Source organism: Lynx rufus, unplaced genomic scaffold (genome assembly GCF_022079265.1).
Source record: "Lynx rufus isolate CCGP_SWC_20201006 ecotype Redwood Valley unplaced genomic scaffold, mLynRuf1.p SCAF_15, whole genome shotgun sequence".
Taxonomy (NCBI): domain Eukaryota; kingdom Metazoa; phylum Chordata; class Mammalia; order Carnivora; family Felidae; genus Lynx; species Lynx rufus.
The window spans coordinates 27,850,728-27,873,529 of record NW_025814829.1 but is presented as its reverse complement, the minus strand read 5'-3'; the positions used below and the strand labels follow the sequence as shown (position 1 = coordinate 27,873,529).

Genomic DNA, 22,802 nt, shown 5'->3' with positions numbered 1-22,802 from the left:
CTCACCCGTACAAGTTAACTGTGGTCAAACAGCACTCACTCAATTCCATTCCCCAAGGTCAGTGACACATTTAAACCACAGCTCCTACTCCCTGTCCCCAGTTGATTGTATGGGGAAAGGGGTCTAAGTCACAACAGCTAAAAGCCCACAGCAACAGCTCAGAGTAGAAACCAAAGAAATCTGACAGTGTTGGGACTAGCTGAAAGCTCTCCCCCAAGAGGATGAAAGCAGCAGGAAAATGATTTTAGAGGCCTGAAAATCTGGAAATTGCACATGGAATGCAAAGTGCCAGCCTTTTATTACATCGAATTATATATTCCAACAGTTCCACCCATCACACCTATCTGAGTTGTATTAATAGCTGAAATACAGCTAGCTGAGGAGGGGAGGCATGAGGGGGAAGAGAAAAATATAACACAGGAAGTATTTTTCTCCTCCTCCAATCATTAAGACACCCCAGGGGAAATAGGCGTAATGTGTCACCTTTAGAGATGTGGTTTGATCTGAAACCTGTCTGAGGGGGGAAAACCTTTTTAAGTGACCCTGAACACCGGCTCACGCTGCACTGGGGACCCACCCACCTTATCAGGCCTCCAAGTCCGTTCTGTTTAACTTCTGAACTAGGTATTCTCACCTAACTCCTCATTCCCCAACCCCTCCCCCCCGAAACCACCACACCCCCCCCTTAAAAAAAAAAAAAAGAAAAAAGAGGTTGGGTTTCCCCGGCTCAAGGAAAACGCTCAGTCGTACTGTCCACCAATCGCCCACGTCCAGGGCTCAAGTGGCCATCCCTGATTTGCGGAATCAGCACCGGGCCAAGCCGTGGTTTAGACACCCGGTTCACAATGATCAATGGAGCTATGGAAACAGCAGACATCGCGCCGGAGCCTGCTGGCCTCCCATCTGGAGCCTCACAGACACTGAAGGTAGGAGGGGGCCTGCTCTCGGATCAAAACAGTCCCTCCCCCGCGCCCGGGGGGCGGTGTCCCCGCGGAATCTCCAGGCTGGCACCTCCCGGGCCGGCGCGCCCCAAGGCGGCATGGCCGCACTCGGGAGGCCCAGGGAAGTGAAATCACACATTCCGGCTCCCAAATAAGGAGCGAGGCTAAATAAACCTCTGAGATCCGACTTCTCCAAACTAACCGACCAACCAGCTCAATGAGTAATGGGCCTTTTGTGCCCGCAGAAAGAAAGAGAGGAGGGAGGAGAGGATGGGGAACCACAAGCCTCGAAAATCACTTCCTCGAGCCAGGGTGAAATTAGCAGAAGTGGTCCCGAAGCCAACCGTTGCGACTCGGCTGGATCCCGCTCAAACCCCAAAATGGCAGAGTGCTCACGAGTCCTCTCGGGTCCCGCCACTCACACCCGGAGGTGACCGGAAACTCGGTCTGGGCGGCGTGGTCGGCGCGGACCTGACCTTCCCCGCGGCGCGCCCGCCCGCGGCCGCGCACTTGGCTCCCCTCGGGCGCCCGGGACCCACAACCCCGCCGCGGCCGGGACGGACGGTCGCCGGGTTCGGGCAGGGTCCGCGCGATCGCGCCGGGCGACCGTGCGCTTTGGCGCTCGGAGCGCTGGGGGTCGTCCCCGGGACACCCCCCCCCACCCCCGCCTCCGCCCGTGCCCGTCCTCCCCTCCCCCGGCCCCCGAACCTACTTTTAGGGCGAATTTCTCCTGGGTCCTCTTGTTGAGGATCTGCAAAACTTTCCCGTTGATACCCAGTCCGAGGACCTGGGTGGTGACCTTGTAGTCGTCGATGATGGCGTTCTTCTTGATCTGCAGGCTCGACTTGACGTGGAACTGGGGAAACTGCTGCGGGGGCTGCGGCGGCGGCTGGGTCGGGGGGTGAGGCTGGGCCGGGGCGGGGGGCTGCGGCGGCGGCGGCGGCGGCGGGTTGGGAAACAGCACCGGTGGGGTCTGGCCTTGAGAGTTGGACAGCATGGTGCCCGGAGACGCGGGAGCAGAGGCGGGAGGGCCCGCGGCCGCCCCCTCCTCCGACTCCGGACGGGGTCCCCGCCACCCCCCGCCCGGCGGCGAAGTTTGCTCCGGGCTGGAGCCGGCTTCCCCGCCCCGGCCCGGCTCCAGGCTCGGCGGGTCGCGGGGCTCCGTGGGTCCCGCCGCGCGCCGCTGGCGCCTACCAGCCCTGCTCCCTCCCTCCCGCCCTCCCCCCCCGGGGGCCTGGCGCTCAGGGGACCGCGGGACGGCGGGGGGCCCGGCCCGGGGGGAAGCGGCCGCGCGACAATGTACCCAGCCCGGGGGCCGGCGGCCGCGTCACAGCCTCGTCTGCGTCCGGGGCCGGTCCTTAAAGGGGAGGGCCAGAGGGGCCGGGCTTCGGGAGGCGGGGCGGGGCCAAGGAGGCGTGGGCGCGGGGGCGGGGCTGGCCTTAAAGGGGAGGACGCGAGCCTTCCCGAGTGCGGACGGAGGGTGGCTCGCCCGGGCAGTGGCCTGGGGGCGGGGTCGCTAAAGGGGAGTGGGGGCCGAGACACCCCGGTTCGTGATTGATCAGGGGCAAGCCAAGAGAAGAAGGAGGCGTATGAAGGTAGGCGCATAATTCAGATAGAAAACCCACTTTTCTCCAGTCGTCTGGCTCTTTTAGACGGCAGCAGCCAATCGGAAGAAGGGGTGTATTTTGAAGGAGAGAGATGACCGACTAGTAAGTGTAAGCGGCGTGAGCATGAATTACAGGGAATTACAGAGGCCCTTCCTCCTAGAAATAGGTGTGAGGCAAATATTAAACATGTTCTTAGCTGGACCATTTTCCTCTGAGTTTTGCATTTCTTTTCTCATGAATTTGTCAGCGAAAGATTTAATCATTGTGTAACTTTGAACAATGTAGCAATTATAACTTTGAACTGTTTCTCATGTAAATTAGCTAAGAAAGGAAACTGCGGGGGGGGGGGGGAGGGGAAGGATTGACTGACCTTCAGACTTCCTGTGTGACCCTGGGCAAGCCTTTGCACCTCTCCCTCAGTGGGAGGAAAAGCAATACCTTTCTGCAACGCTGTGGAATTAGATAAGACGGTGAAACAAAAGGAAGGTCTGGATCAGACTAGGGTCTGATTTCTAGCGTGGAAAAGTTAGTCCCTGGGTTACGCCTATTAGGAGAAGTGGGTATTTTTAAGAAGCTGAGGTCTAGTCCAGATTAGCGCCATATCTCTGCGGAAGATACCAAGGATCTAGCTGGGCCCATAGTAGCCCAGATCAGGGGGAGGCGACTGGGGAGGCCCTAACTATAAGCTGCTGGAGGGCCTCTATACTCATTCTGATGGGTGTGGGGGATGATCATCTAATACATCCCTGCTGGCCTCCTCCCTGTTCTAAGAACAGTTGAGAAAAAAGACCAGACAGGTGAACACAAAACCTCAGCTTGATTACCGGTAATGCAAAAGTAAGAATGGGTACGCCTGGGTGGCTCAGTCCATTAAGCAACTAACTCTTGATTTCGGCTCAGGTCATGCTCTCACAGTCGGGGGGAATCAAACCTACTGGGCTGAAAGCCCGGACCCTGCTTGGGGTTCTCTCTCTCTCTCTCTCTCTCTCTCTCTCAAAAAAACTAAATAAAATAAAATGTTAAAAATGGGGCTTGAGCTATAGCCACACATGGCCCCTAATATGTCCCTCCGATACTCCAGAGCCCCCTTGTCCAAGGACACCCAGCATAGGGAGAAAACCATGGGATATCCTGAGGACAGGAGCCCTTGGGACTGAGCCCAGGCAGGGAAGGATTAAGAGGTAGAGCAAAAGGCAGGAGTCTCCCTTCCAAGGAGGGCAGCAGGATTCACTCCCTGGGGCCAGTTCCCCTAACATAAATATTGGCTCTTTTGAAGCAGAGTTCATTTAGTGCACAACTTGACTGTATACAAGAAGCCATGCTCAGCCTTGCAGTTGGTAGATGGTGTTAATCGGTGGAGAAGACAGACCCGTGCAAGCGAACAGCTTGGCCAAAGTGGCACAGACACAGGTCTGGGAGCTGGAGGGATTCACCTGTGGCTGCAGTAGCCGAGGATGCCTGTGGTGAGACAGTTCTCCCACCCCCCTGACTCTTAAAAGACAAAGAGACTGTCTAAGGCCACAGAGATTGGAAAACACCTTGACCTCTCCAGTTTAGTAGTATGGCTATCGCCTCCCCGAGGCACACACCGGAGATACCAGAGGACTGAGACAAGAAAGGATGCAGAGAGAGGGAGGTGGAAAGCCCCAGCTACTCCGTCTTTTTCTCTGTTGATTGAAGGTCCTCGGTCTGGGGCTGCTCCGCCCTCTGAGTTGTTCTTTTTCTGTCCACAGAGGGTGTCACTAGGGGTGTTCTACTGCTTGGCATGGAGCTTTCACAGCTTCTCCCCACACCACTAGAAGGAAGATAAGGGTCTTTTTTTGCCTTTGCAGAGATGGAAAGGCACAGCAGAAAGAAAAGAATTCAGAGACAAGTGACCTGAGTTCAAGTCTGCCCTCGGGTTGAGTTACCCTGAGCAAGCCATTTATCCTCTCTTTGTGTCTGAGCAAATGAGAAAAATAATAACATGGACTTCAGGGCTGAGTGAGAATTTAATGAGATTGTGTTTATGAACACAATGAGAATTTAATGAGATAGTGTTTATGATCATTTCTTCATAAACTAGAAATAATCAGGAAATTCTTCTCCTTCTCCTTCTCCTCCTTCTCCTTCTCCTTCTCCTTCTTCTTCTTTTATTAAAGCATTGCTGTGCTCTGTGCCCACTGCCTGGAGATCTGTCCCTGATACCAAAGCTGCCTTCCTAACTAGCTGGGGCTCTGGGGAGATGCTGAAGCCCAGTGACCTAGGAATAACAAGACAACTGAAACCCCAGCTGGGGATTCCTCCTGGAGTTACATGGGCCACTTAGGCCTCGGGGCACACAAGGACAACAAGGACGTGTATGTGTGCGTGTGCACAGAGATCGCATAAACTGCACACAGTACCCGGAAAACACGCACCTACGTAAACACAAACATATCGGCATGGTGTGCGTGGCATGTAACACAGAATAAATGCCTAACAGATGCGTAATAACCGGGAGTGAGCTCGCGTAAAGGAAGAAGCACTAGGCAAGAGATCTAGTCTAAAGTTCCTTTGCTGACCAACTAGCCATACAACCTCACTGAAGTCCCTTGCCCTCTCAGTTCCTTCTTTCTCATCTGTGAAATAGCGATAAAACATTTGTCCTGCCTGCCTCACAAAACTACTGTAAGAATAAAATAAATGATTTTCCCTTAGGACGCACAAGTCCAAAGTCCTATTTTTATAATTCCAAGCCCTCAGCCACGTGTAATGAACTTCTTAAGCAGTTTTTATGGATGTGTAGAAGCACTTCAAAAGTTAAAGCTCTATGCAGATAGAAAGCACTATTTTTGTCTATTATTGACATACAGACATATGCCATGTGATATTGTACAATTTAAAGACCTCATTGAGGGGCGCCTGGGTGGCGCAGTCGGTTAAGCGTCCGACTTCAGCCAGGTCACGATCTCGCGGTCCGGGAGTTCAAGCCCCGCGTCAGGCTCTGGGCTGATGGCTCGGAGGCTGGAGCCTGTTTCCGATTCTGTGTCTCCCTCTCTCTCTGCCCCTCCCCCATTCATGCTGTGTCTCTCTCTGTCCCCCAAAAAATAAATAAACATTAAAGACCTCATTGCATAGAGTCAGATTAATTATAATCCTTGATTCACAACACAGCCCCAACATTGGATCATTGGTCCAGGTATCTCCGCTTTTATTTGGTTATTCATTATTTTTAACAACGCAAGAGTCTCCTGTGAATCTCCTGCCCAAAATAAAAACGAGGGCTTTGACAATGAAATAACTAGGTGGTTTCTCCATCCCCATACCACCCCACCTCTGTTTCCACCGTCAAAGAGAACCATTATCTAGAATCCCGTGTTCACCATTCCCTTGTTTTCCTCAGTTTTCTCTTGCTTTCCATAATTTTATTTCATAAGGTATAAGTGTCTGACCTTCATAAAAGAAAAAAACTAATAGTGTCTTAAAAGGGAGGTGGATAAGAATGACATTATTAACAAGATGAGGTTAAAATAAACATCTGGTGATGGGTTTCAAAGTATTCTCCACATTCTCATGGGGATGATGATGATGATGGTGATGGTAGTGGTGATAATTGGGTGCTTACTCTGTGCATCATCTTACTTACATCTCATAAAGATCTGTGGCAGATTGCTAGGTATTTGAGCCAATACCCATTTCCCCCTCTTTAATAGTAAAGACCTTCCAATGTTTGGCTAAGCACATGACTGCCTGGACTAAAAATTACATTTCCCGGCCTCCATTACAGCTGGTTGTGTTCATGAGATTAAGTTCTAGCCAATGACTTGTAAATGGAAGGGGTTGAAAGGTAGAGGTAGTCCTTCTCCTTCTCCTCCTCTTTTCTCTTCCCCAATGGCTGGAGTGAAAATTTAATGGCTGGAGCTTGAGGAGCCATCTTGGATCACGAAATAGAGGCCATAGGTTGAGGATGACAGAACGAAAGGATAAAAGCAGCATATGTCCTGGGAAGCAAGCATCCATCATATCAACCCTGACACACTTACCCAGACTTTTATATAAAAGAGTAATAAATGTCCTTCTTGTTATAGTAACTGATATACCAGGTTTTCTATCACTCCCAAACTTAACTCTTACTTATCCTACCTATTATATAGCCTTATGGGGTATGTACTGTTATCCTCATTTATTTATTTTTTAGGAAAGGAAACTGAGTCCTAGAGAAATTAATAACTTTCCTAGGGTGACAGAGTTAGCAAAGGACAGAACCCAGTTCTTTGTGACCCAAAGTCCATGATCATGGCCCCCAGTCTAAACCCTGAGCAGACATATACCCACAAATCCTTCTTGATGTCAGAAAGATAGTATATGCCATTTCTGGGCAGGAATGGCCCAAAGAGCTATGGGCTATAGTTTCCATTTTCAGATATACTTTAAATCTCCCACATTTCAATTTCCTTCAACCTTCTAGTATAGGTCTATGTTAATTTGCATAGCTCGGTTATATTGTGGGATAAATATGACTCCACAGTGAACTCTCTTCTCCAAGCTTCCCCTACCCGGCCTTCACACCATCAGAGAGTAAACATCTCCTATTTTATTATGCTGTGACATTATGACTGGATGACAGAGGGTAAGGATCTATGGAGGTGAATTTCTTGAAAATTTTCAGATAGCATGCTCTTGATGAGATAGAATCATCCACTGGCTGCTGGATACGCATAGGCGCACAGATAAAGTAGACTTTGTATCTAATGCTAGCATGGCAAAAAGCAGAACATTGAAGAAAGGGAGCGTGATTCACAGGAAAAGATCTGTCCACTGAAAACTCACCGTTGGGAAGGAAAATGATTTTGGGACCAGGGAGAGATAAGCAGTCTTCATGTCATAGGCTAGTAATTCTTTGGTAAAATGAGGGTCTTCAATCTTCAAGGATAACAGATACAGAAGAACCATTAGTTACAAAAATTTCTGAAATCTCTGAAAGTGCTAAGAGCTGGTCCACAGCAAGAAATTCTACCCAAAGCAAATGCTGCTGACAATGCCCTACTTGAGGGCTTCCCAGAGGGGAAGAAATGCTCTGCTCCCCCACCCCCCGATGCCTTTGTCTGTACCCCAACCTTTGAGGGTTTAATGCCATAGCAGGGAGCAGCTGGACTAGAGGGGAAGAATGGGAATGGAAAGAGAAAGAAGGAAGTACCCAGAGGGGAATGGAAACTTAGCCTCTGCCCATCAACAAACATAACATGTCTAAAGGGACCACAAATGAGGCTAATCAGGACTACAAGATGCCTAATTATAAATTCTGCAGGTTAGTATGGGAAATGGAGGGGAAAGAGGTAAATATTCTACCACATTCAAAATGGTACAAGGCTGTGGTCCCTGTCCCTGTAGTCAGTCTTGCCCCTTCAAACTACCCTGTATTGAGCATGTCAGTTACAACTCAGATGAGCATTCAGCCTGGAGAGTGAACTGGGGAAGGGAGAAAGGAAAAGGGGACATCCAGGGACACAACCAGAGTGTGTCAACCCAGGAGGTCATTTCATCTTTTCCTGGTAATCTTGTGTCCCCAGGTTTTTGGTTTTTTGGGTTTTTTTTTTGCTCCCTCCATCACTTAAGAAAAGTATACAGAGAGGCGCCTGGATGGCTCAGTTGCTTGAGTGTCTGACTCTTGATTTTGGCTCAGGTTAAGATTTCACCGTTCGTGGGATTGAGCCCTGTGTCAGGCTCCACACTTGCAGCTTGGAGCCTGCTTTAGATTCTCTCTCTCTCTCTTTCTCTGTCTCTTTCTCTGTCTCTTTCTCTCTCTCAAAAATAAATAAGTAAACATTAAAAAAAAACAAGAAAAGTAAAGTGGGAAGGTAGGAAAGGGGGAGAAGAGGTGTGCTAGCGTGTGTGTGGAATGTCTAGTGGTTTCCTAAGGGTATGATGATATTAGCTTCACACGAGAAGGTAATTTTCAGGCAGTAGAGCATGGGGGAATCAAATTCTGAGTTCAACTCCCATCTCCACCACTTACCACTTGCCATATTAACTACACCTCAGAACGCACTTTTTATAATGAAGGGGGTGATAATTCCCTAACTTAAATACACATGAAACATTATGAACTGTTACCCACACATAGTAACTGACCTCTATAAACGTGAGCCGTGATACTGCAGTAGATATTCTCGTGCCAATTATCTCCTTCCATCCTCTCAACAAGGCTGTGAGTAGTAGTATTTCTGCCATTTGGATCACGGAAACCACCGAGGCCCAGAAAGGTTAAATACCCGGCCGAAGTCATCACGCTGGAGTGGGAAGAGCCAGACTTCAGACTCATGCTGTTCCCACATATGTCAAAGTCTGTGGTCCTAAATGCTCTTGTAAGTGGTCCAGCTACCTGACACCTGCCAGGCCTCTCTGGGGATGCCATCTCAGCCCGTGTGCATGGTTCAGGAGAAGGAAACACACTCTGCGGCCTGCAGTTTATTCTGATTCCAAAGATTCTCCCTCTAGGAGAGGTAAAGGCATTGAGTAAAGTCAATGAAGCATTAATGAGTTTGGGATCCTAGCACGTATAAGCTTTTGAGGGAGGACCTAAACATGTGAGGTATATGTAGTACATATACTATGTTTTGTTTTGGTTTTGCTCATTTCATGACAGAGGTAGGAGCTAATTTTTTCCCCACCTATCTTCTTAGGCTATGAAAGCTGTAGTACTGTGGAGACGAAAAGGACATATGGCAATCACCTCATTTGTCTCCTTCCTCCGAAGACCACAACTATAGCACCATATAGGTAGGTAGGTGTGTGACCCTAAAAACCTCACACTCTCAGGACTTCCGGTGCCTCGTTATAACACGAGGGTAAGTTTTTCCTTTTGTGTGACCCGTGTAGCACATGTTGCAGGCAAGTCCCTGTCACTCCTGGATGCTCACTCGCTGATGCTGGCAAGGGTCTCCCCACGGTGCTGGAAAGATAGCTAGAGCCCCGCCCCCCCTCCAGTGGAGCGGCAGGTGCAGAGGAAACTTGGATGTGCTGAAAGAGGTGAGTTGGAATGTGGCCCAGCCTGAGACCTACCTGCAGATGCCCCCCCCACACACACCATCAACTTTGTGCCCGTCTCGTATCAATAAAGATGGACTGGGTGGCACCGATTAGTGCCAAGTACTGTGCTGGGCATGGGGATGCCCTGATGCCCCTGACAGGCCTTGGGTGCCTGGAGAAGAAGTTTTTTATGTATATATATATATGTGTGTGTGTATGTATATATATACATATATATACACATATGTGTGTATGTATATATATACATATATATACACATATGTGTGAATGTATATATACATATATATACACATATGTGTGTATGTATATATATACATATATATACACATATATATGTGTATATGTATGTGTGTATGTATGTATGTGTGTGTACGTATATATATGTGTATATATATATGTACACATATACAAATATATATACAAGAATAGTATTTGTTTTGTGACTGGCTTATATACATGTATATATATATATACACATATATGAATATATACACACATACGAATATATATACAAATATAGTATTTGTTCTTTTGTGACTGGCTTATACACATGTATATATATATATATATATATATACACACACGCACACATATATGAACATATACACATATACAAATATACATACAAATATAGTATTTGTTCTTTTGTGACTGGCTTATTTCCCCAAACATAATGTCTTTGAGATTCAGCCATGTTGTAGCATGTGTCGAATGTCCTTCTTTGTTTAAGGCTCTGTGTATGCATACACCATTGTATGTATGAACCACCTTTTGTTTATCCGCCCCTCCCTCAGTGGACACCTGTTTGCTTCCACACTTCGGCTGCTGCGAGCACCATGTACAAATGCCTGTTGGAGCCCCTGCGTTCCATGCTTTGGGGTCTATCCCCAGAAGCAGGATTGCTAGATCATATGATGATTCTGTTTCATTCTTTTTAAGAACCGCCTCCTGTGCTGTTTCCATAGCAGCTGCATCTTTTACATCCCCACCAGCTGTGCCAAGAGTTCTTGTGTCTCTCCATTTAACCAACACCCATTACTTTCTAGCATTGGTTTGGTTGGTTTCAGTTTTGGTAATAGCCGCCCTACCAGGTGGCCCTTGAGAGGGTTTAAGTATGGTGCTCCTGAACTCATAAACAAGACAGATTCATCCGGAAAGTCCTCCCCGAGGAGGTGACATCTGACTTAGGCATCTAAAGACGGGCAAGAGTTCTCATGGAAGGGGAGGAGAAAGAGGTAGCACTGAATGATGGAATGGAGAGAAAGGTGACATTGTGTGGCTCGTAGAAGCAACAGGTGGTCGGCATGGGCTGGAATATAAGATGTGTGTGGGAAAGTGTCAAGATGTGAGGTGGGAGGCAGATATAAAGATTAGAAGTTCTACTAAAGCTTTGGACTTGGGCAATAGGGAGCCGTCGGTAACATATGCGCAAGTGCTATGCAAATTTCAACACATTACATGAAGGTAAGGATTGAGAATAAAAAGGAGAGAAAGTTTTTTTTTTTTTAATTTTTAGCGATTATTTATTTTTGAGAAACAGACAGAGCATGAGCAGGAGAGGGGCAGAGAGAGAGGGAGACACAGGATCTGAAGCAGGCTCCAGGCTCTGAGCTGTCAGCACAGAGCCTGACGTGGGGCTCGAACCCACGGACCATGAGATCATGACCAGAGCCGAAGTCAGACATTTAGCCGACTGAGCCACGCTGGTGCCCCAAGGAGAGAAATGTTTTTAAAGAAACAAGTTTTAAGACTAATACACAATGCCTGGAAAACTGAGGTGGCTTCTGGCACGTTCAGAGAAGACACTGGGTCCCCAGGGTGCTGGCACTGGCCCACCCCCTCCCTGTGGACCCCCAGGGACCAAGGTAACACAAATGGCCTGCCCGGCTGACCTCTCTGGGTGGAGCCGGGCTCCTGCGGTCCTTTAGATGGGAGACTCCTGGCCTTCCAGACCCGGAGGGATCACAGGAGCACAGCAGGTACGTCCTTTCTCCTCCTGGACCAATGTGCTCAGCAATGCCTCTCCTTCCAGTGCAACATTGCAAATCATTCAGACGCTCGGAAAATCCCAGACCTGAGCAGCCACCCGCCTCTAACGGCCCTTCTAAGCCTGAAGTCTAAGCTGGATGTCTCACCGTCAAGGGGACAAGGGTCAAGGGACACTTCTCTATAACTTAACATACAGATTTACCAACTCACAGAGGTCTTTTTTTTGATTTTGGAAACTTCAATACATTCACATGGAACAAAATGCAAACGCCCAAAAAGATATCTAATAAACTGCCCCCTCCCGTCCTAAGCCCTCAGCTACCAGTTCTCTGCCCCCCCCCTTTCTTGTGGAGCCCTTTCTAGAGGTCTTTGAGCCAGTCCAACCTTCCACCCAGGAACTAGAACTAGCAGGGACCCTATCTGGCCTCCATTCCTGAGACATCAGATCCTAAACTCCCAAGTCACGCTGTTCAGATGGAAGCTCTGGACCAGCCACCCAAAGTCAGAAGGCCCAGGCAGCTCATGGGCCGGCCCAGCCTCCACTGCAGCCTTCACTCTTGAGTTCCTGGGATCAAGCCATCCTCCTGGGATTGTGAGGCTTCTTCTGGCAACAGTGAGGGAAGCATACGATTCCTCGTGCAGGGTGCGGGGGGGACGGGGAGGCACCCAAGGGTGGGAGTTAGGTACAGGAGTAGGGAAGAGGGTGAGACAAATGCGGACACAGGAGACACGGGGCAGATGTTCCCTGATTGTGAGACTGAGCCAGGATGCCAGATCCAGAGTCTGCAGGGCCACTCGGTGTGAAGGACCCCGTAGCTCAGAGTACGGCTGCAAGGGTAGCAAAGAGGGACATGTGGGCAGCCTTCCCCTCAACCTTCCCTAGACAGGTCAAGGCCAAGCAGAGGTGTTCCTTCAAGTCACACGGCTGCCTTGATCGGCCACAGGGCTCCCGCCCGCGTCACTCCCCAGGAATCTGGTTCTTGTTTACCACGAGGAAGTGTGGTTATTACAGAGCCTGGTGGCCCTCCTCCAGCTTCTCCAGAGTGTGTGTGGAGGAGCCCAGGGCCTGGGAAGGGGGAGCCGCTGAGCAGAAAGACCAGCACCCTCCCTGGGGCCCTGCCCCTCCCAGGGCTCCCTCACCAGGACAAGTCAGAGAAGAGCCTATCAGGACGCTGGGGCCTTTTTTGGCTGAGACATCTGGGACCTATCATCTGCAGAGTTGGGGAGGGAAAGAGCAGGGGAGCAGCAGCCGCAAATGAAGGCAGTCAAGGAACAGGGTCAAGGAACAGGGTCAAGGAACCAAGAAGAATGGGAGTCAGTGCGACACCACCTATTTTCTGTTAAGAAGAGAAACCCTGCAGAGAGAGCGAAGCCCCCGGAGATCTATGTTTTGCAAACTTTCCATCCCTAGCGACTCACCCAATGCTTGTCACAGAATGTGACACTTACATTCTCCTGGATGGATGGAATGGAGGGTGGCACACGAGACAAAATCATGACAATGGCCCCCATATGGTTTAGTGTCTTCCTGATGGGGTTTCTAAGTGCTTTCCATGTGTTAATCCAATCAATTTCCACAACAACTTTATAGGGTAGGTGTTACTAATATCCTTCCAGGGGTCCGGATGAGGAAACTGAGGCCCAGTGAATCTTAGTGACTTACGGGAAGTACTGGAATGGGGGTTTGAACACAGGAAGCCAGGACTCAACAGTGTCTTCCTAGGCACCACGGTCTCCTGGACAGGGAGCAGGGCCAGCCGGAAGGGGACGATCCGGAGGCAGACAACTGTCGTCACAACTTGGGGTATAGAGCTCTATGCTGGAGTTTTCTTCTTCTGTCAGTTACCGTGTTGTGGCCTCAGCGCCATCCCAACCCCTGGGTAGGCTTCACTGGGACCTTATTAAATCGTAAGGAGACTGCGGTGGTTATATGTTTCCCAAAGCAAAGTTCCAACACTCTGTTACTCTGGCTCAAGATGTTGGTACAAAAGCCATAAAAAGACATGGGCCCCGGGACTAGCACAAGAGCCCGGCACCCTGCTCGCTCTTTCTCTGTCTTTGCTACCTCTCCTTGATGCATTTTCCTCATCTGTTCCCTCTGTAGTTTTCAGAACGTTGTCCAAATGAGAAGGCATTTCTGAAACACCAGCTTGGTTCATTGTCTCCCCACACAGCTGTCTCCTCTTTTCTCCACGGGAAGTTGCGCTAACAAGGTAGTATGAAAATCAGGTCATTTTCACTATTTTTCAGAGTTTCCAGAGGCCACGGTGCTGCAAATGGAAATGTCAACGTGGGATAATTACATTGGCCCTGATGCCCTGTTTTCTGACTACCGTTCGTCCACAATCGATTACTGAAAAAGACAAAGGCTGTGAATAATCATCCAAGCAGATGAAGTGTCAGGTGACCAGGCCAGAAGAGAAAACAGGGCTCCCCTGAAAGGTGAGGGAAGAAAGGCCTCTGGCCCAGGAAATATGTCTGCCGTGGGGACAAACCAAGCGACAGAGAAAGGTGTAGGGCTCAGACCTGGCCTCGGCAGGCAAGGTATGTACCGATGCACCAGTTACTCACTGGGCTGGTCCTCTTAACATCTTCTGAGAGCCATGGGAAGCTCTCTCTAGGAAATGGGGAAGGAAGTCGTAAGAAAGGCCCCTGAGGATATCACATGAAGGAGGAAGCATGGGCATTAGAATGAGGGTAAAAGATCACAAGTCCTGGAAACTAGTTATTCAGAGACAGTCCTTGTAACACACCCACACACCCACACCCACACCCACACACACACCCACACACACACAGGGTTGACAGAGTCTGTGGCCCACAGTTTTCTTTGGCTGGCTTCTTCTCTGCCTTTAAGTCTGGCGGAGGAGATGGGGCTAGGCATTTATCGCTGGATGTTTTAGTCAGTTTCACTTCCTGTTTCTCATGCTGAAAGCATAATAATCATCATAATGATAATAATAATTCTAAGGACTTGCCTCTGCCTCCTATTTATCTAGGGCCTGTCAGAAGTGTGCACATAGGTGGGAGAGGGAGACTACAGCTTATCTACTCCATCAATCAACAGCCGGGAGTGGAGGCAGGCATGGAGGTGAGGGTGGGGGTTAGTAATTAGCAGCAGAAATTATTAAACTCATTTTTTTTTTCAAGAGGAGGGATCTAAATGGGTTGTTAGCTTCCCAAATGGTTATTCTTACCATAGAGACATTTATAAATCTCTTCTTCCAAGGTCCTCTGGAAATAAATCCTCCCCAAAACTTTCCATTCTCCAATCTGCCCCAGCTAAGGAAATCCTTGTGAATTGAGGCCCAGAGAGTTTAGGCTGACCTCCTAGAGTCACACAGCAAGCAGACCGGCAGGAAAGATAGGACCAGGCCAGGATTCTTCTGCATCCATTAAGAGCTATAACCAAGAAGGGAATTTCCAAGTCTACAGGGAACTTGCAAAGTTTTTAGGAAAAACCACAACTATTTTAGCTAAGGAAAAAATGTGCAGTCCCTGCTGACTTGAAACCCTAGGACAATAAGAGAGAGTTCCCTCTTACCAAGAACATGTTGGGAACATCTAAGATTAGGGGGGGAGGAGGAACATCTTTCAGACTTTGGTTGGGAAAAGCGTTCATGGAATAGAGGTGTTGGGCCAGGGTTTTAATTTTTTACCACCAGTCAAGAGCTGTACTCTAAAGGACAAAGGTTGTACACTTTATAGGCTCTCGGGACTCAGATGGAAGTGGAGGGAAGTGCGGGAAGGAGCCATTATCTTGATGACAGCAGGGACATAATCTCACCTTAGATCCAGGGAGGGAGGAAGCAGGGAGCTCAAGATTTGTTTTTAGGGGCACTTGGGTGGCTCAGTCAGTTAAGCAGTTAAATGTCCGACTCAGGTCATGATTTCACAGTTTGGTTAGTGAGTTCGAGCCCTGCGTTGAGCCCTGCGTTGGGCTCAACGATGACAACACAGAGCCTACTTGGGATTCTCTCTCTCTGCTCCTCCCCCATTTATGCTCTCTCTCTCTCCCTCTCTGTCAAAATAAATAAACATAAAAGAGCGTTGTCAGGAAGGTGACAGGATGCGATGGTGCACATTTATTTATTATGATATTTATTGTTGTTGGATTCCTCCCCTCCCCCCCCCCCCCCGCCAAAGATCAATCATCAGCCTGGAGCTGGATGGCGAGTGATAGGTTAAAACTGAAAATGAAATTTTAAAAATCTTCTTTAATGCTTATTTTTGAAAGAGGGAGAGAGAGGGAGGGAGAGTGTGTGCCCGAGCCCGCGAGCCCAAGTGGGGAAGGGGAAGAGAGAGAGGGAAAGAGAGGATCCGAAAATGGCTCCGAGCTGTCTTCGCAAAGCCAACGATGTGGGGCTCCAGCCCACGAACCGTGAGATCATGACCTGAACCCAAGTCAGACACTCAACCAGCTGAGCCACCCAGGTGCCCCTAAAACTGAAAATGAAATTTAACTGTGACCCTGTGAATGAATAACCTCAAGCTGTCAGCTGTTGAGTCGGTGCAGAGAGGGGCTAATCACGCCATCAAACACTTAAATAGCAAATCACTACGTGCCAGACGCTGTTCTGAACTCTTCCCGTGTTTTTGCTGGTTGCAATACTCACAACAATGCTGTACAGTAGGCTCCGGCTGCTAGGACGTTCTTCTTCACGTCCACGGCCACCCTGGCTGTCTCGGCATCGCAGAGCTTGTCGAAGGACTGCGTTGTTTGGCCTCTAACCTCTGCTTCTCTTCCCAGCACCAACTACCATAGGCTCAGGCTCCTAATTTGCAGGACCCAGTGCAAGATGAAAATGCAGAGTTCCTCGTTCAGAGCTTATTAAGAATTTCAAAGAGCGGTAGCAGAACATTAAAACCAAGCACAGGGTCCTCTAAACACGGGCCCCTGTGTGACTGCATGGGTCACACGCCCATAGAACTGGCCCTGCATAGACCTGTACGAATCCTTGTGCGGAACACCGGGGCTGGCGTCTCTTCTGCCCTGGTGTGTGTCCAACTCCTGAACAAGAAAAGGGAAAAGGGAAAAACACATCCTACCCCCAAGTGCCTTGAATGTCTGTGTCTGGCGTTGTTGAAGAAGGTTTTCTATAGCGAAATGACAGTTTGGTTTTCACCCTTGATTTAGAGGATTTTTAAAGACCTCTCTCAATGCTGTACGAGTTGATTTGTCTTTCTATCCATTCCTCTCCTCACATCCCACATCTAACAGGTTGGCAGTTTTTGCTGATTCTATCTCAGCGAGGCGTCCTGTATCCTGCCCTCTTTTCCATCTCCCTGGCTACTGGCCTAGTTTTTGCTTACCTAGAATATTCTAGTAACCGCTAACTAGATCTATTTCCTTCAACCCCCATTGTTTCCAACCCTGTGCTTGTTACACTCGGTCTTTATTAGTTATATGTTAGGACTTTCTCTCCCCTGGACTGTACTTTTCTCCAGGGTGGGTACTCAATTCCCAGACACCTGTACCTTCCTCAGGAGCCCTGAGAAGAGTGTTCCACCTTCTGGGTGTTTCTCTCCTGCCTCCTTTGTTTGCACATCTCTGGATTTCTATCAGGCCCCATGGTCTGGAATACAGCTCTGCCTCTCGAATCCTCAGTCAAGAGAGCACTGCTCTTTTGCCTAAATTCCAGAGGAAAGCATGACATCCAAAGCCCTATCTTCTATGACAATAAAAATGTGGCCAATTAGAACTGTTAGAAAGATCTGCCCCCCAGGATGCCTGGGTGACTCAGTCGGTTAAGCGTCTGACTCTTGATTTTCGCTCAGGCGATGATCTTGCAGTGCATGGGATCAAGCCCCACATTGGGCTCTGCGTTGACAGCTCTGAGCCTGGAGCCTGCTTTGGATTCTGTGTCTCCCTCTCTCTCTGTGTTACCATCCTCCTGCTTTGCTGTCCTTGGCTGACTGTACCCGCCCACCAGCTCAGCTCACCCCTTTACTCTTGCAAGGATGCTGCAGCAGCTCTAAGGTTCACACCCCCAAGTGACAGCCTTCAGCAGAGCAACGAAAGAGGCAGGGGTAAAACATATACAAATATTACAAGCATACAAATAAATTTTAAAGGTTCCCCCCCCCGCTTCCTGTGACTATGTTACTCATCAAGGGAAAACATACTTCCCAGAGAACCTCAGCAGGTTTCCCGTTATATCTTATTGGCCTGAAATCGGTCACATGTCCATCTTAAACCAATCACTGGACAAAAGGAACTGGAATTCTCAGGGTAGGAAGAAGCCTACCACCCAGGAAGAGAGGGCTGGTTTCTGCACGGGTAACTGACAGCAAGTGCCCCGACTCCCACTCTGCGGACTCCTCCCCCGATCCTGTACCATGTGGAGGCACCCCCAGCCCTCAGCCCTGCCTCTGCCTACACTTGCCCCATTTCTCCCCTTCCCTTTCCCAGCAGACTCACTGCAGGAGCCATGCAGCTGCGTTGCCTGTGTCCAGTTCATCTCGTGTCTCCTCAGCTCCACCGCAGTCAGGCTGTTGTCTCTGCCACCTTCCTCCTCCTTCTCACCCGAGTTCACTTCCTCAGTTTGATCTCTCTGCTGGCTTTGAACGCGTGGAGCCATCCCTTCTTCCTCAGCCTCCCTCTACCTTGATTCTCAGGACTTCACACTGAATTCGACTTCTACCTCCCTGTCCACTGCTCAGTTGCCTTCAATGGCTCCTCACTCCTACCTGTCCCTAAGGTGTTTGTGCTGTCTTGGGCTCCTTCTTTGACCGTTTTCCAATCATTCCCTGCTACTTCTCAGGTTTCAACTATTAGCTAACTCTGTACCCAGGACCCCCAAATCTACAGATCCAGCCCAAATATTTTCTTGAATCCATACCCATTGTGGACTTCCATTACTAGGCGTTCCCAGACACCTTAAATCATCAGCTACAAAATGGATTTCATCGTCTGCACACGTGCACACATACGTGCACACACGCAGAGCTTCATTCTGCTGCTCAGAGAAGGGACCACGATCTGTTGGGTTGTCAAAGGCTGAGTCTGATAGTCCTCACTCCTCTCATCCCTGACACTCAATGACCATTTCCTGCTCGTCCCCCCTCCTCTCTACCAGTTTTCTTCCTCTCTGCTACTATGCCACTTCCCTGCCTCAGGCACTCGCCATCTTTTATGTGGATGATGGCACCAGCTTCCTAACTGGCTTCTGGTTTTCTCTTTCCAGTCCATTCTCCCAGCGTTGCCCCAATAATTTTTAACAATATAAATCTGGGGGTGCCTGGGTGGCTCAGTCGGTTGAGCATCTGATTTCAGCTGAGGTCGTGATCTCACGATTCGTGATTCATGAGATCGAGCTCTGCATGGGGCTCTCTGCCAGCGTGGAGCCCGCCTTGGATCCTCTGTCCCCTCTCTCTCTGCCCCTCCCCGCTCATGCTCTCTCTCTCTCTCTCTCTCAAAAATAAATACACATTACAAAAAAGTAAAAAATAAAAATATAAATATGAATATGTTATTCTAGAGCTTCAAAAATCTTTCAATAGATCCCCAGAGCCTAGAGAAATGGACTACGTTCCCTAGTACAGCCTTGGGCCCAAAGTCACCAGTGCTGTTTTTAGAACTTTAGTCTGCAAGTTTTGTGTAAATTCAGCTGAAGAGAGGACACACAGTGACAGAAATCAGTGAAGAGACTATTCTCAAATAATGTTTTGAAATCTCTATTATCAGATTTACAGATTTTGTAAGCCCATGCTGCTCCCAGAATCCTTGAATAAACACAATGCCCAATGAGTATTGATTTAAAATTGAAGTGTATTACTTTCCTTTGGGTTTGAAGTGTTCCAACTACTTACCAGAAAAGATAGAGTCCTGCAGCCCACTGATTTTAGCCAGATCACTTGATTTCTACAAATTACTTACTCTGTGGCCTCATATTAGTATCTGGAGGTGAGAATAAAGGTACAAAGTAATTGGGATGAAGGGGTGGATGAAGGAAACATCTTTGAGAATGAATGATAGGACCTGGTTACTACTAAAACCTGGGTGCTGGAGTGCCTGGGTGGCTCAGTCAGTTAAGTGTCTGACGCTTGATGTTGGCTCAGGTCATGATCTCAAGGTCGTGAGATTGAGCCCCACATTGGGCTCCACGCTCGGTGTGGAGACTGCCTAAGATTCTTTCTCTCTCCTTCTCTCCCTCCCCCTCCCCCCATTCTCTCTCTCTCTCTTTCAGAAAAAAAAAAAAATCAATAAATAAAAACAAACGAGGAGCTCCTGGTGGCTCAGTCGGTTAAGCATCCGACTCTGGATTTTGGGTCAGGTTCATGAGTTCGAGCCCCACATCAGCAGGCTGACAGCACAGAACCTGCTTGGGATTCTCTCTTATACTCTCTCGCTGCACCTCCCCCATTCTCTCTCTCTCTCTCTCAAAATAAATAAATAAACTTAAAAAAAAATAAATAAAATAATAAAATAAAATAAATAAAATAAAAATAAAATAAATAATAAATAAATAAAATAAAAAATAAAATAAAATAAAATAATAAAAAATAAAATAAAATAAATAAAATAATAAAATAAAATAAATAAAATAAAATAAATACTGGGTATCCATAGTAAGTTCTGTCCTCTGTCTCAGGGGAATGTAACCAAGTTCTTGGATTTGAAAACAGTTAAAAACAGGATAATTTAGTGTAGGGTATGAGAGGAGTTGCCTATATGGGTGATTGTATGGGGAGGGAGGGGAGGAGAGAAAGAGAACACATAACATTAATAAATCACAACCACATCCAATAAAATAGAAATTGGGAGGCTCAATTTCAGATAAAGACAAACAATACTCCCCTTTCACATTTTCTTACTAATAGAACCCTAGCTTTAAAAGGCAAAGGTAATGGGGAAGCTTCTGTTTCTTAGGATCTGACACAAAAGGAGCCAATAAGAAATGGAAATGGAGTCAAAGAAGAGGAAGTCGTTTCCCGAGATGCATCTGTGAGAGTGTCTGGCAGGTGGAAGGGAGGGAACGAGCATCATTGAACTTCTACTACTCTCTGTCTCTGCTACAGCACCTCATATGCACTGCCTCGCTCAAGCCTCGTACCATGAGGTAAGAATGACTATTTCCATTCGTGGTGTAACAGAGGAAAACCTAGCCACAGACTTAGCAAGAGACAAAGGGACAAAGATCTTTCTGACCTCAAAGGACATGCATTGTCATCCCCCTACGACCATGAGTAGCCAGCTAGGAAGTCTCCTTTCTCAGGATAGTGTCTATCTTTCCAGATTCATCCATTCATTAAACAGTCTTAACTGAGGCATGGAGGTAGGCTATGGGGTAGTTGTGGTTCTGCTTTGTGGAAGGGCCAGGCAGAGGATCCCTAGAGGTCCCTTCTCGCTACAAAACTCAACAACTGTGGTGCAGCCCTCTTCTCTGCTGTTATCAGTACCTGAGTCATTCCTACCAGGAAAGGGCCAGAACACAGTGACCACTACAGGTCTGATCAGGTTAGGGACAGCAGCAGAAGAGAAAGCCACTAGGAGGTCTGAGGGTCCAACTGGACCCCAGCAGGCTCTCATAGGTACTTGTGTTAAATTCAGGCCCCAGTACAGAGTTTTAGTTTGAGATGATGAAAAAGTTCTGAAGCTTGCAGAGTGGTGATGGTTGCACAACAGTGTGAAAGTACTTTAATGTTCCGTGAACTAGAGATGTTTGTACATTTTGTATCGTATACATCTTACCACGGTAAAAAAAAAAAAGTTTTGTATCCTACACTTTGTATCCTATACATCTTACCACAATAAAAAAAAAAGTTTAAAGGTAACCCTTAGTAACATAAATTCTTAGAAAAAACTTTTTTTTTGTTAATATTTGATTTTTAAGTAATTTCTACACCCGATGCGGGGCTCGAACTTGCAACACCGAGATCAAGAGCTACATGTTCCACTGAATGAGCCCGTCAGACGCCTCTTGAAAACAATTTTGAAACACATTGTGCAACATTGGTCCTGACCGTACACCTATCCAAAGCATTGACCATTCAGGCGACCATTCGCACTACTGGGTTTATTTTAGTTTTTAAGCTATCAGTAGAAGGAAGGAAAGAAGGAAAGAAACTGTAGCAAAAATGCCATTAGTTTCCCTGTGGAAACAGTCACAACACTAGTCATATTGTTTCCAAACAATTGTCCCGATTTGTTTGCCACCAACAGCACCCAGCATCTGATACATAAAGCATCACAGTGCACATAAAAGGAATGTTCAGTAAGGTACCTAAAAATAAACATAAATCATAAAGACTGTGAAGTGACGATAACAACAGCAAAATAGGCTCAGGACCAAGTCTTTCCATCCCGAGTGCCACAATCATCAGGTCACTCTGACCTTCCCTGGCAGGCAGCCCTGGACGACTGGAAAAGGTGACGTTCCTACCAGGACCAAGGAGCCCAGCAGCCTCGAGGGTCTGAGCCATGGGGAGGTGTCTCGGGTCCAGGCATGAGTGACAGTGACAGTAGCTCCTGACAAGGAAGACCACGCCGGCGATGGGACTACCTGGGTTCCAGGACCAGGAAGTGCCCCCCTTCTCCCACTCCTTGTCACACGGCACCGTGGCAGGCAGTGGCCTTCCCGGGAGGCAGGCAGTGCCTCTATCGTCTCCACATTACAGACGGAAAGAGCTAGGCTTGAATAAAGATATGCAGACAGGTGGTTTCTTTTCCTCCATGGAGCCAAAAGGAAAAGTGACTCACTCAGTGTTCTCAGTGCTTTTTCCACTGTAAAGTATCACTTCAGAAAATGGAAAGACGCTCCTGGCTAGGGACTGTAACTGCAGTCAAGAGAAAGAGAGGGAAGCTAGAGGGACTCAAGCCTGGATTCACAGGCTTTTTTTTTTTTTTTTTTTTTGAGCTTTGGAGGAGAAATTGCTATGGACTCAAGTGGGAGATGAAGTTGACCCCGTGTAACTTTATACCCATGTTCGCCACCAGAGGGGGCAGTTGCTCCACATCGGTGGTCTCTCTGCTTGGCTGAGAAGGTACTTACTAAGGTGAGAGACCCCTGAGGTCCTAAGGGTCATTTTAGCTCTCCACTGCCCAAGTGTGGCCTGCATTTACTTAGCAAACATCACCCAATTTTAGATGAGGGAGGCATGCAGGGATCATCTTGTCCCAGGCAGCTGGCCGTTTCCCTCCACTCTTAAGGAACTCCAGAAATAGACTCCAGCATCTCTCTTGGCGGCTGTTACAAGGCTGTCAGGGTTGGCTGCTGGCTACCCACAGCCTGTGAGACAGGAGCCAGGTAAG

General features: G+C 48.2%; 1 protein-coding gene and 1 long non-coding RNA gene across 5 annotated transcripts in view; one reads left to right on the top strand and one right to left on the bottom strand.

The window, feature by feature from the left end:
• The window catches only part of MAPKAPK2 (MAPK activated protein kinase 2), a 44,962-nt gene extending 42,824 nt beyond the window's left edge, over positions 1-2,138 (bottom strand). Inside the window, exon 1 of one of the 2 annotated variants that reach the window (XM_047076733.1) lies at positions 1,654-2,138. In XM_047076733.1, the coding sequence (XP_046932689.1) occupies positions 1,654-1,938 (285 nt within the window). In that variant the 5' untranslated portion in view covers positions 1,939-2,138. The remainder of the gene's footprint in view (positions 1-1,653) is intronic. The other variant, XM_047076734.1, reaches the window with a different exon arrangement.
• On the top strand, positions 717-22,358 carry LOC124510056 (uncharacterized). 3 transcript variants are annotated; one of them, XR_006961582.1, is made up of 6 exons: positions 717-926; positions 9,193-9,289; positions 9,389-9,538; positions 13,799-14,092; positions 20,421-20,610; positions 21,898-22,358. It is a non-coding gene; the product is annotated as an uncharacterized LOC124510056 (long non-coding RNA). The 3 variants fall into 3 exon arrangements; XR_006961581.1 differs by lacking the exon at positions 717-926 and adding an exon at positions 2,423-2,536 and having other exon boundaries at positions 13,799-13,990; XR_006961580.1 differs by lacking the exon at positions 717-926 and adding an exon at positions 2,423-2,536.
• The last annotated feature ends 444 nt before the right edge of the window (positions 22,359-22,802 follow it).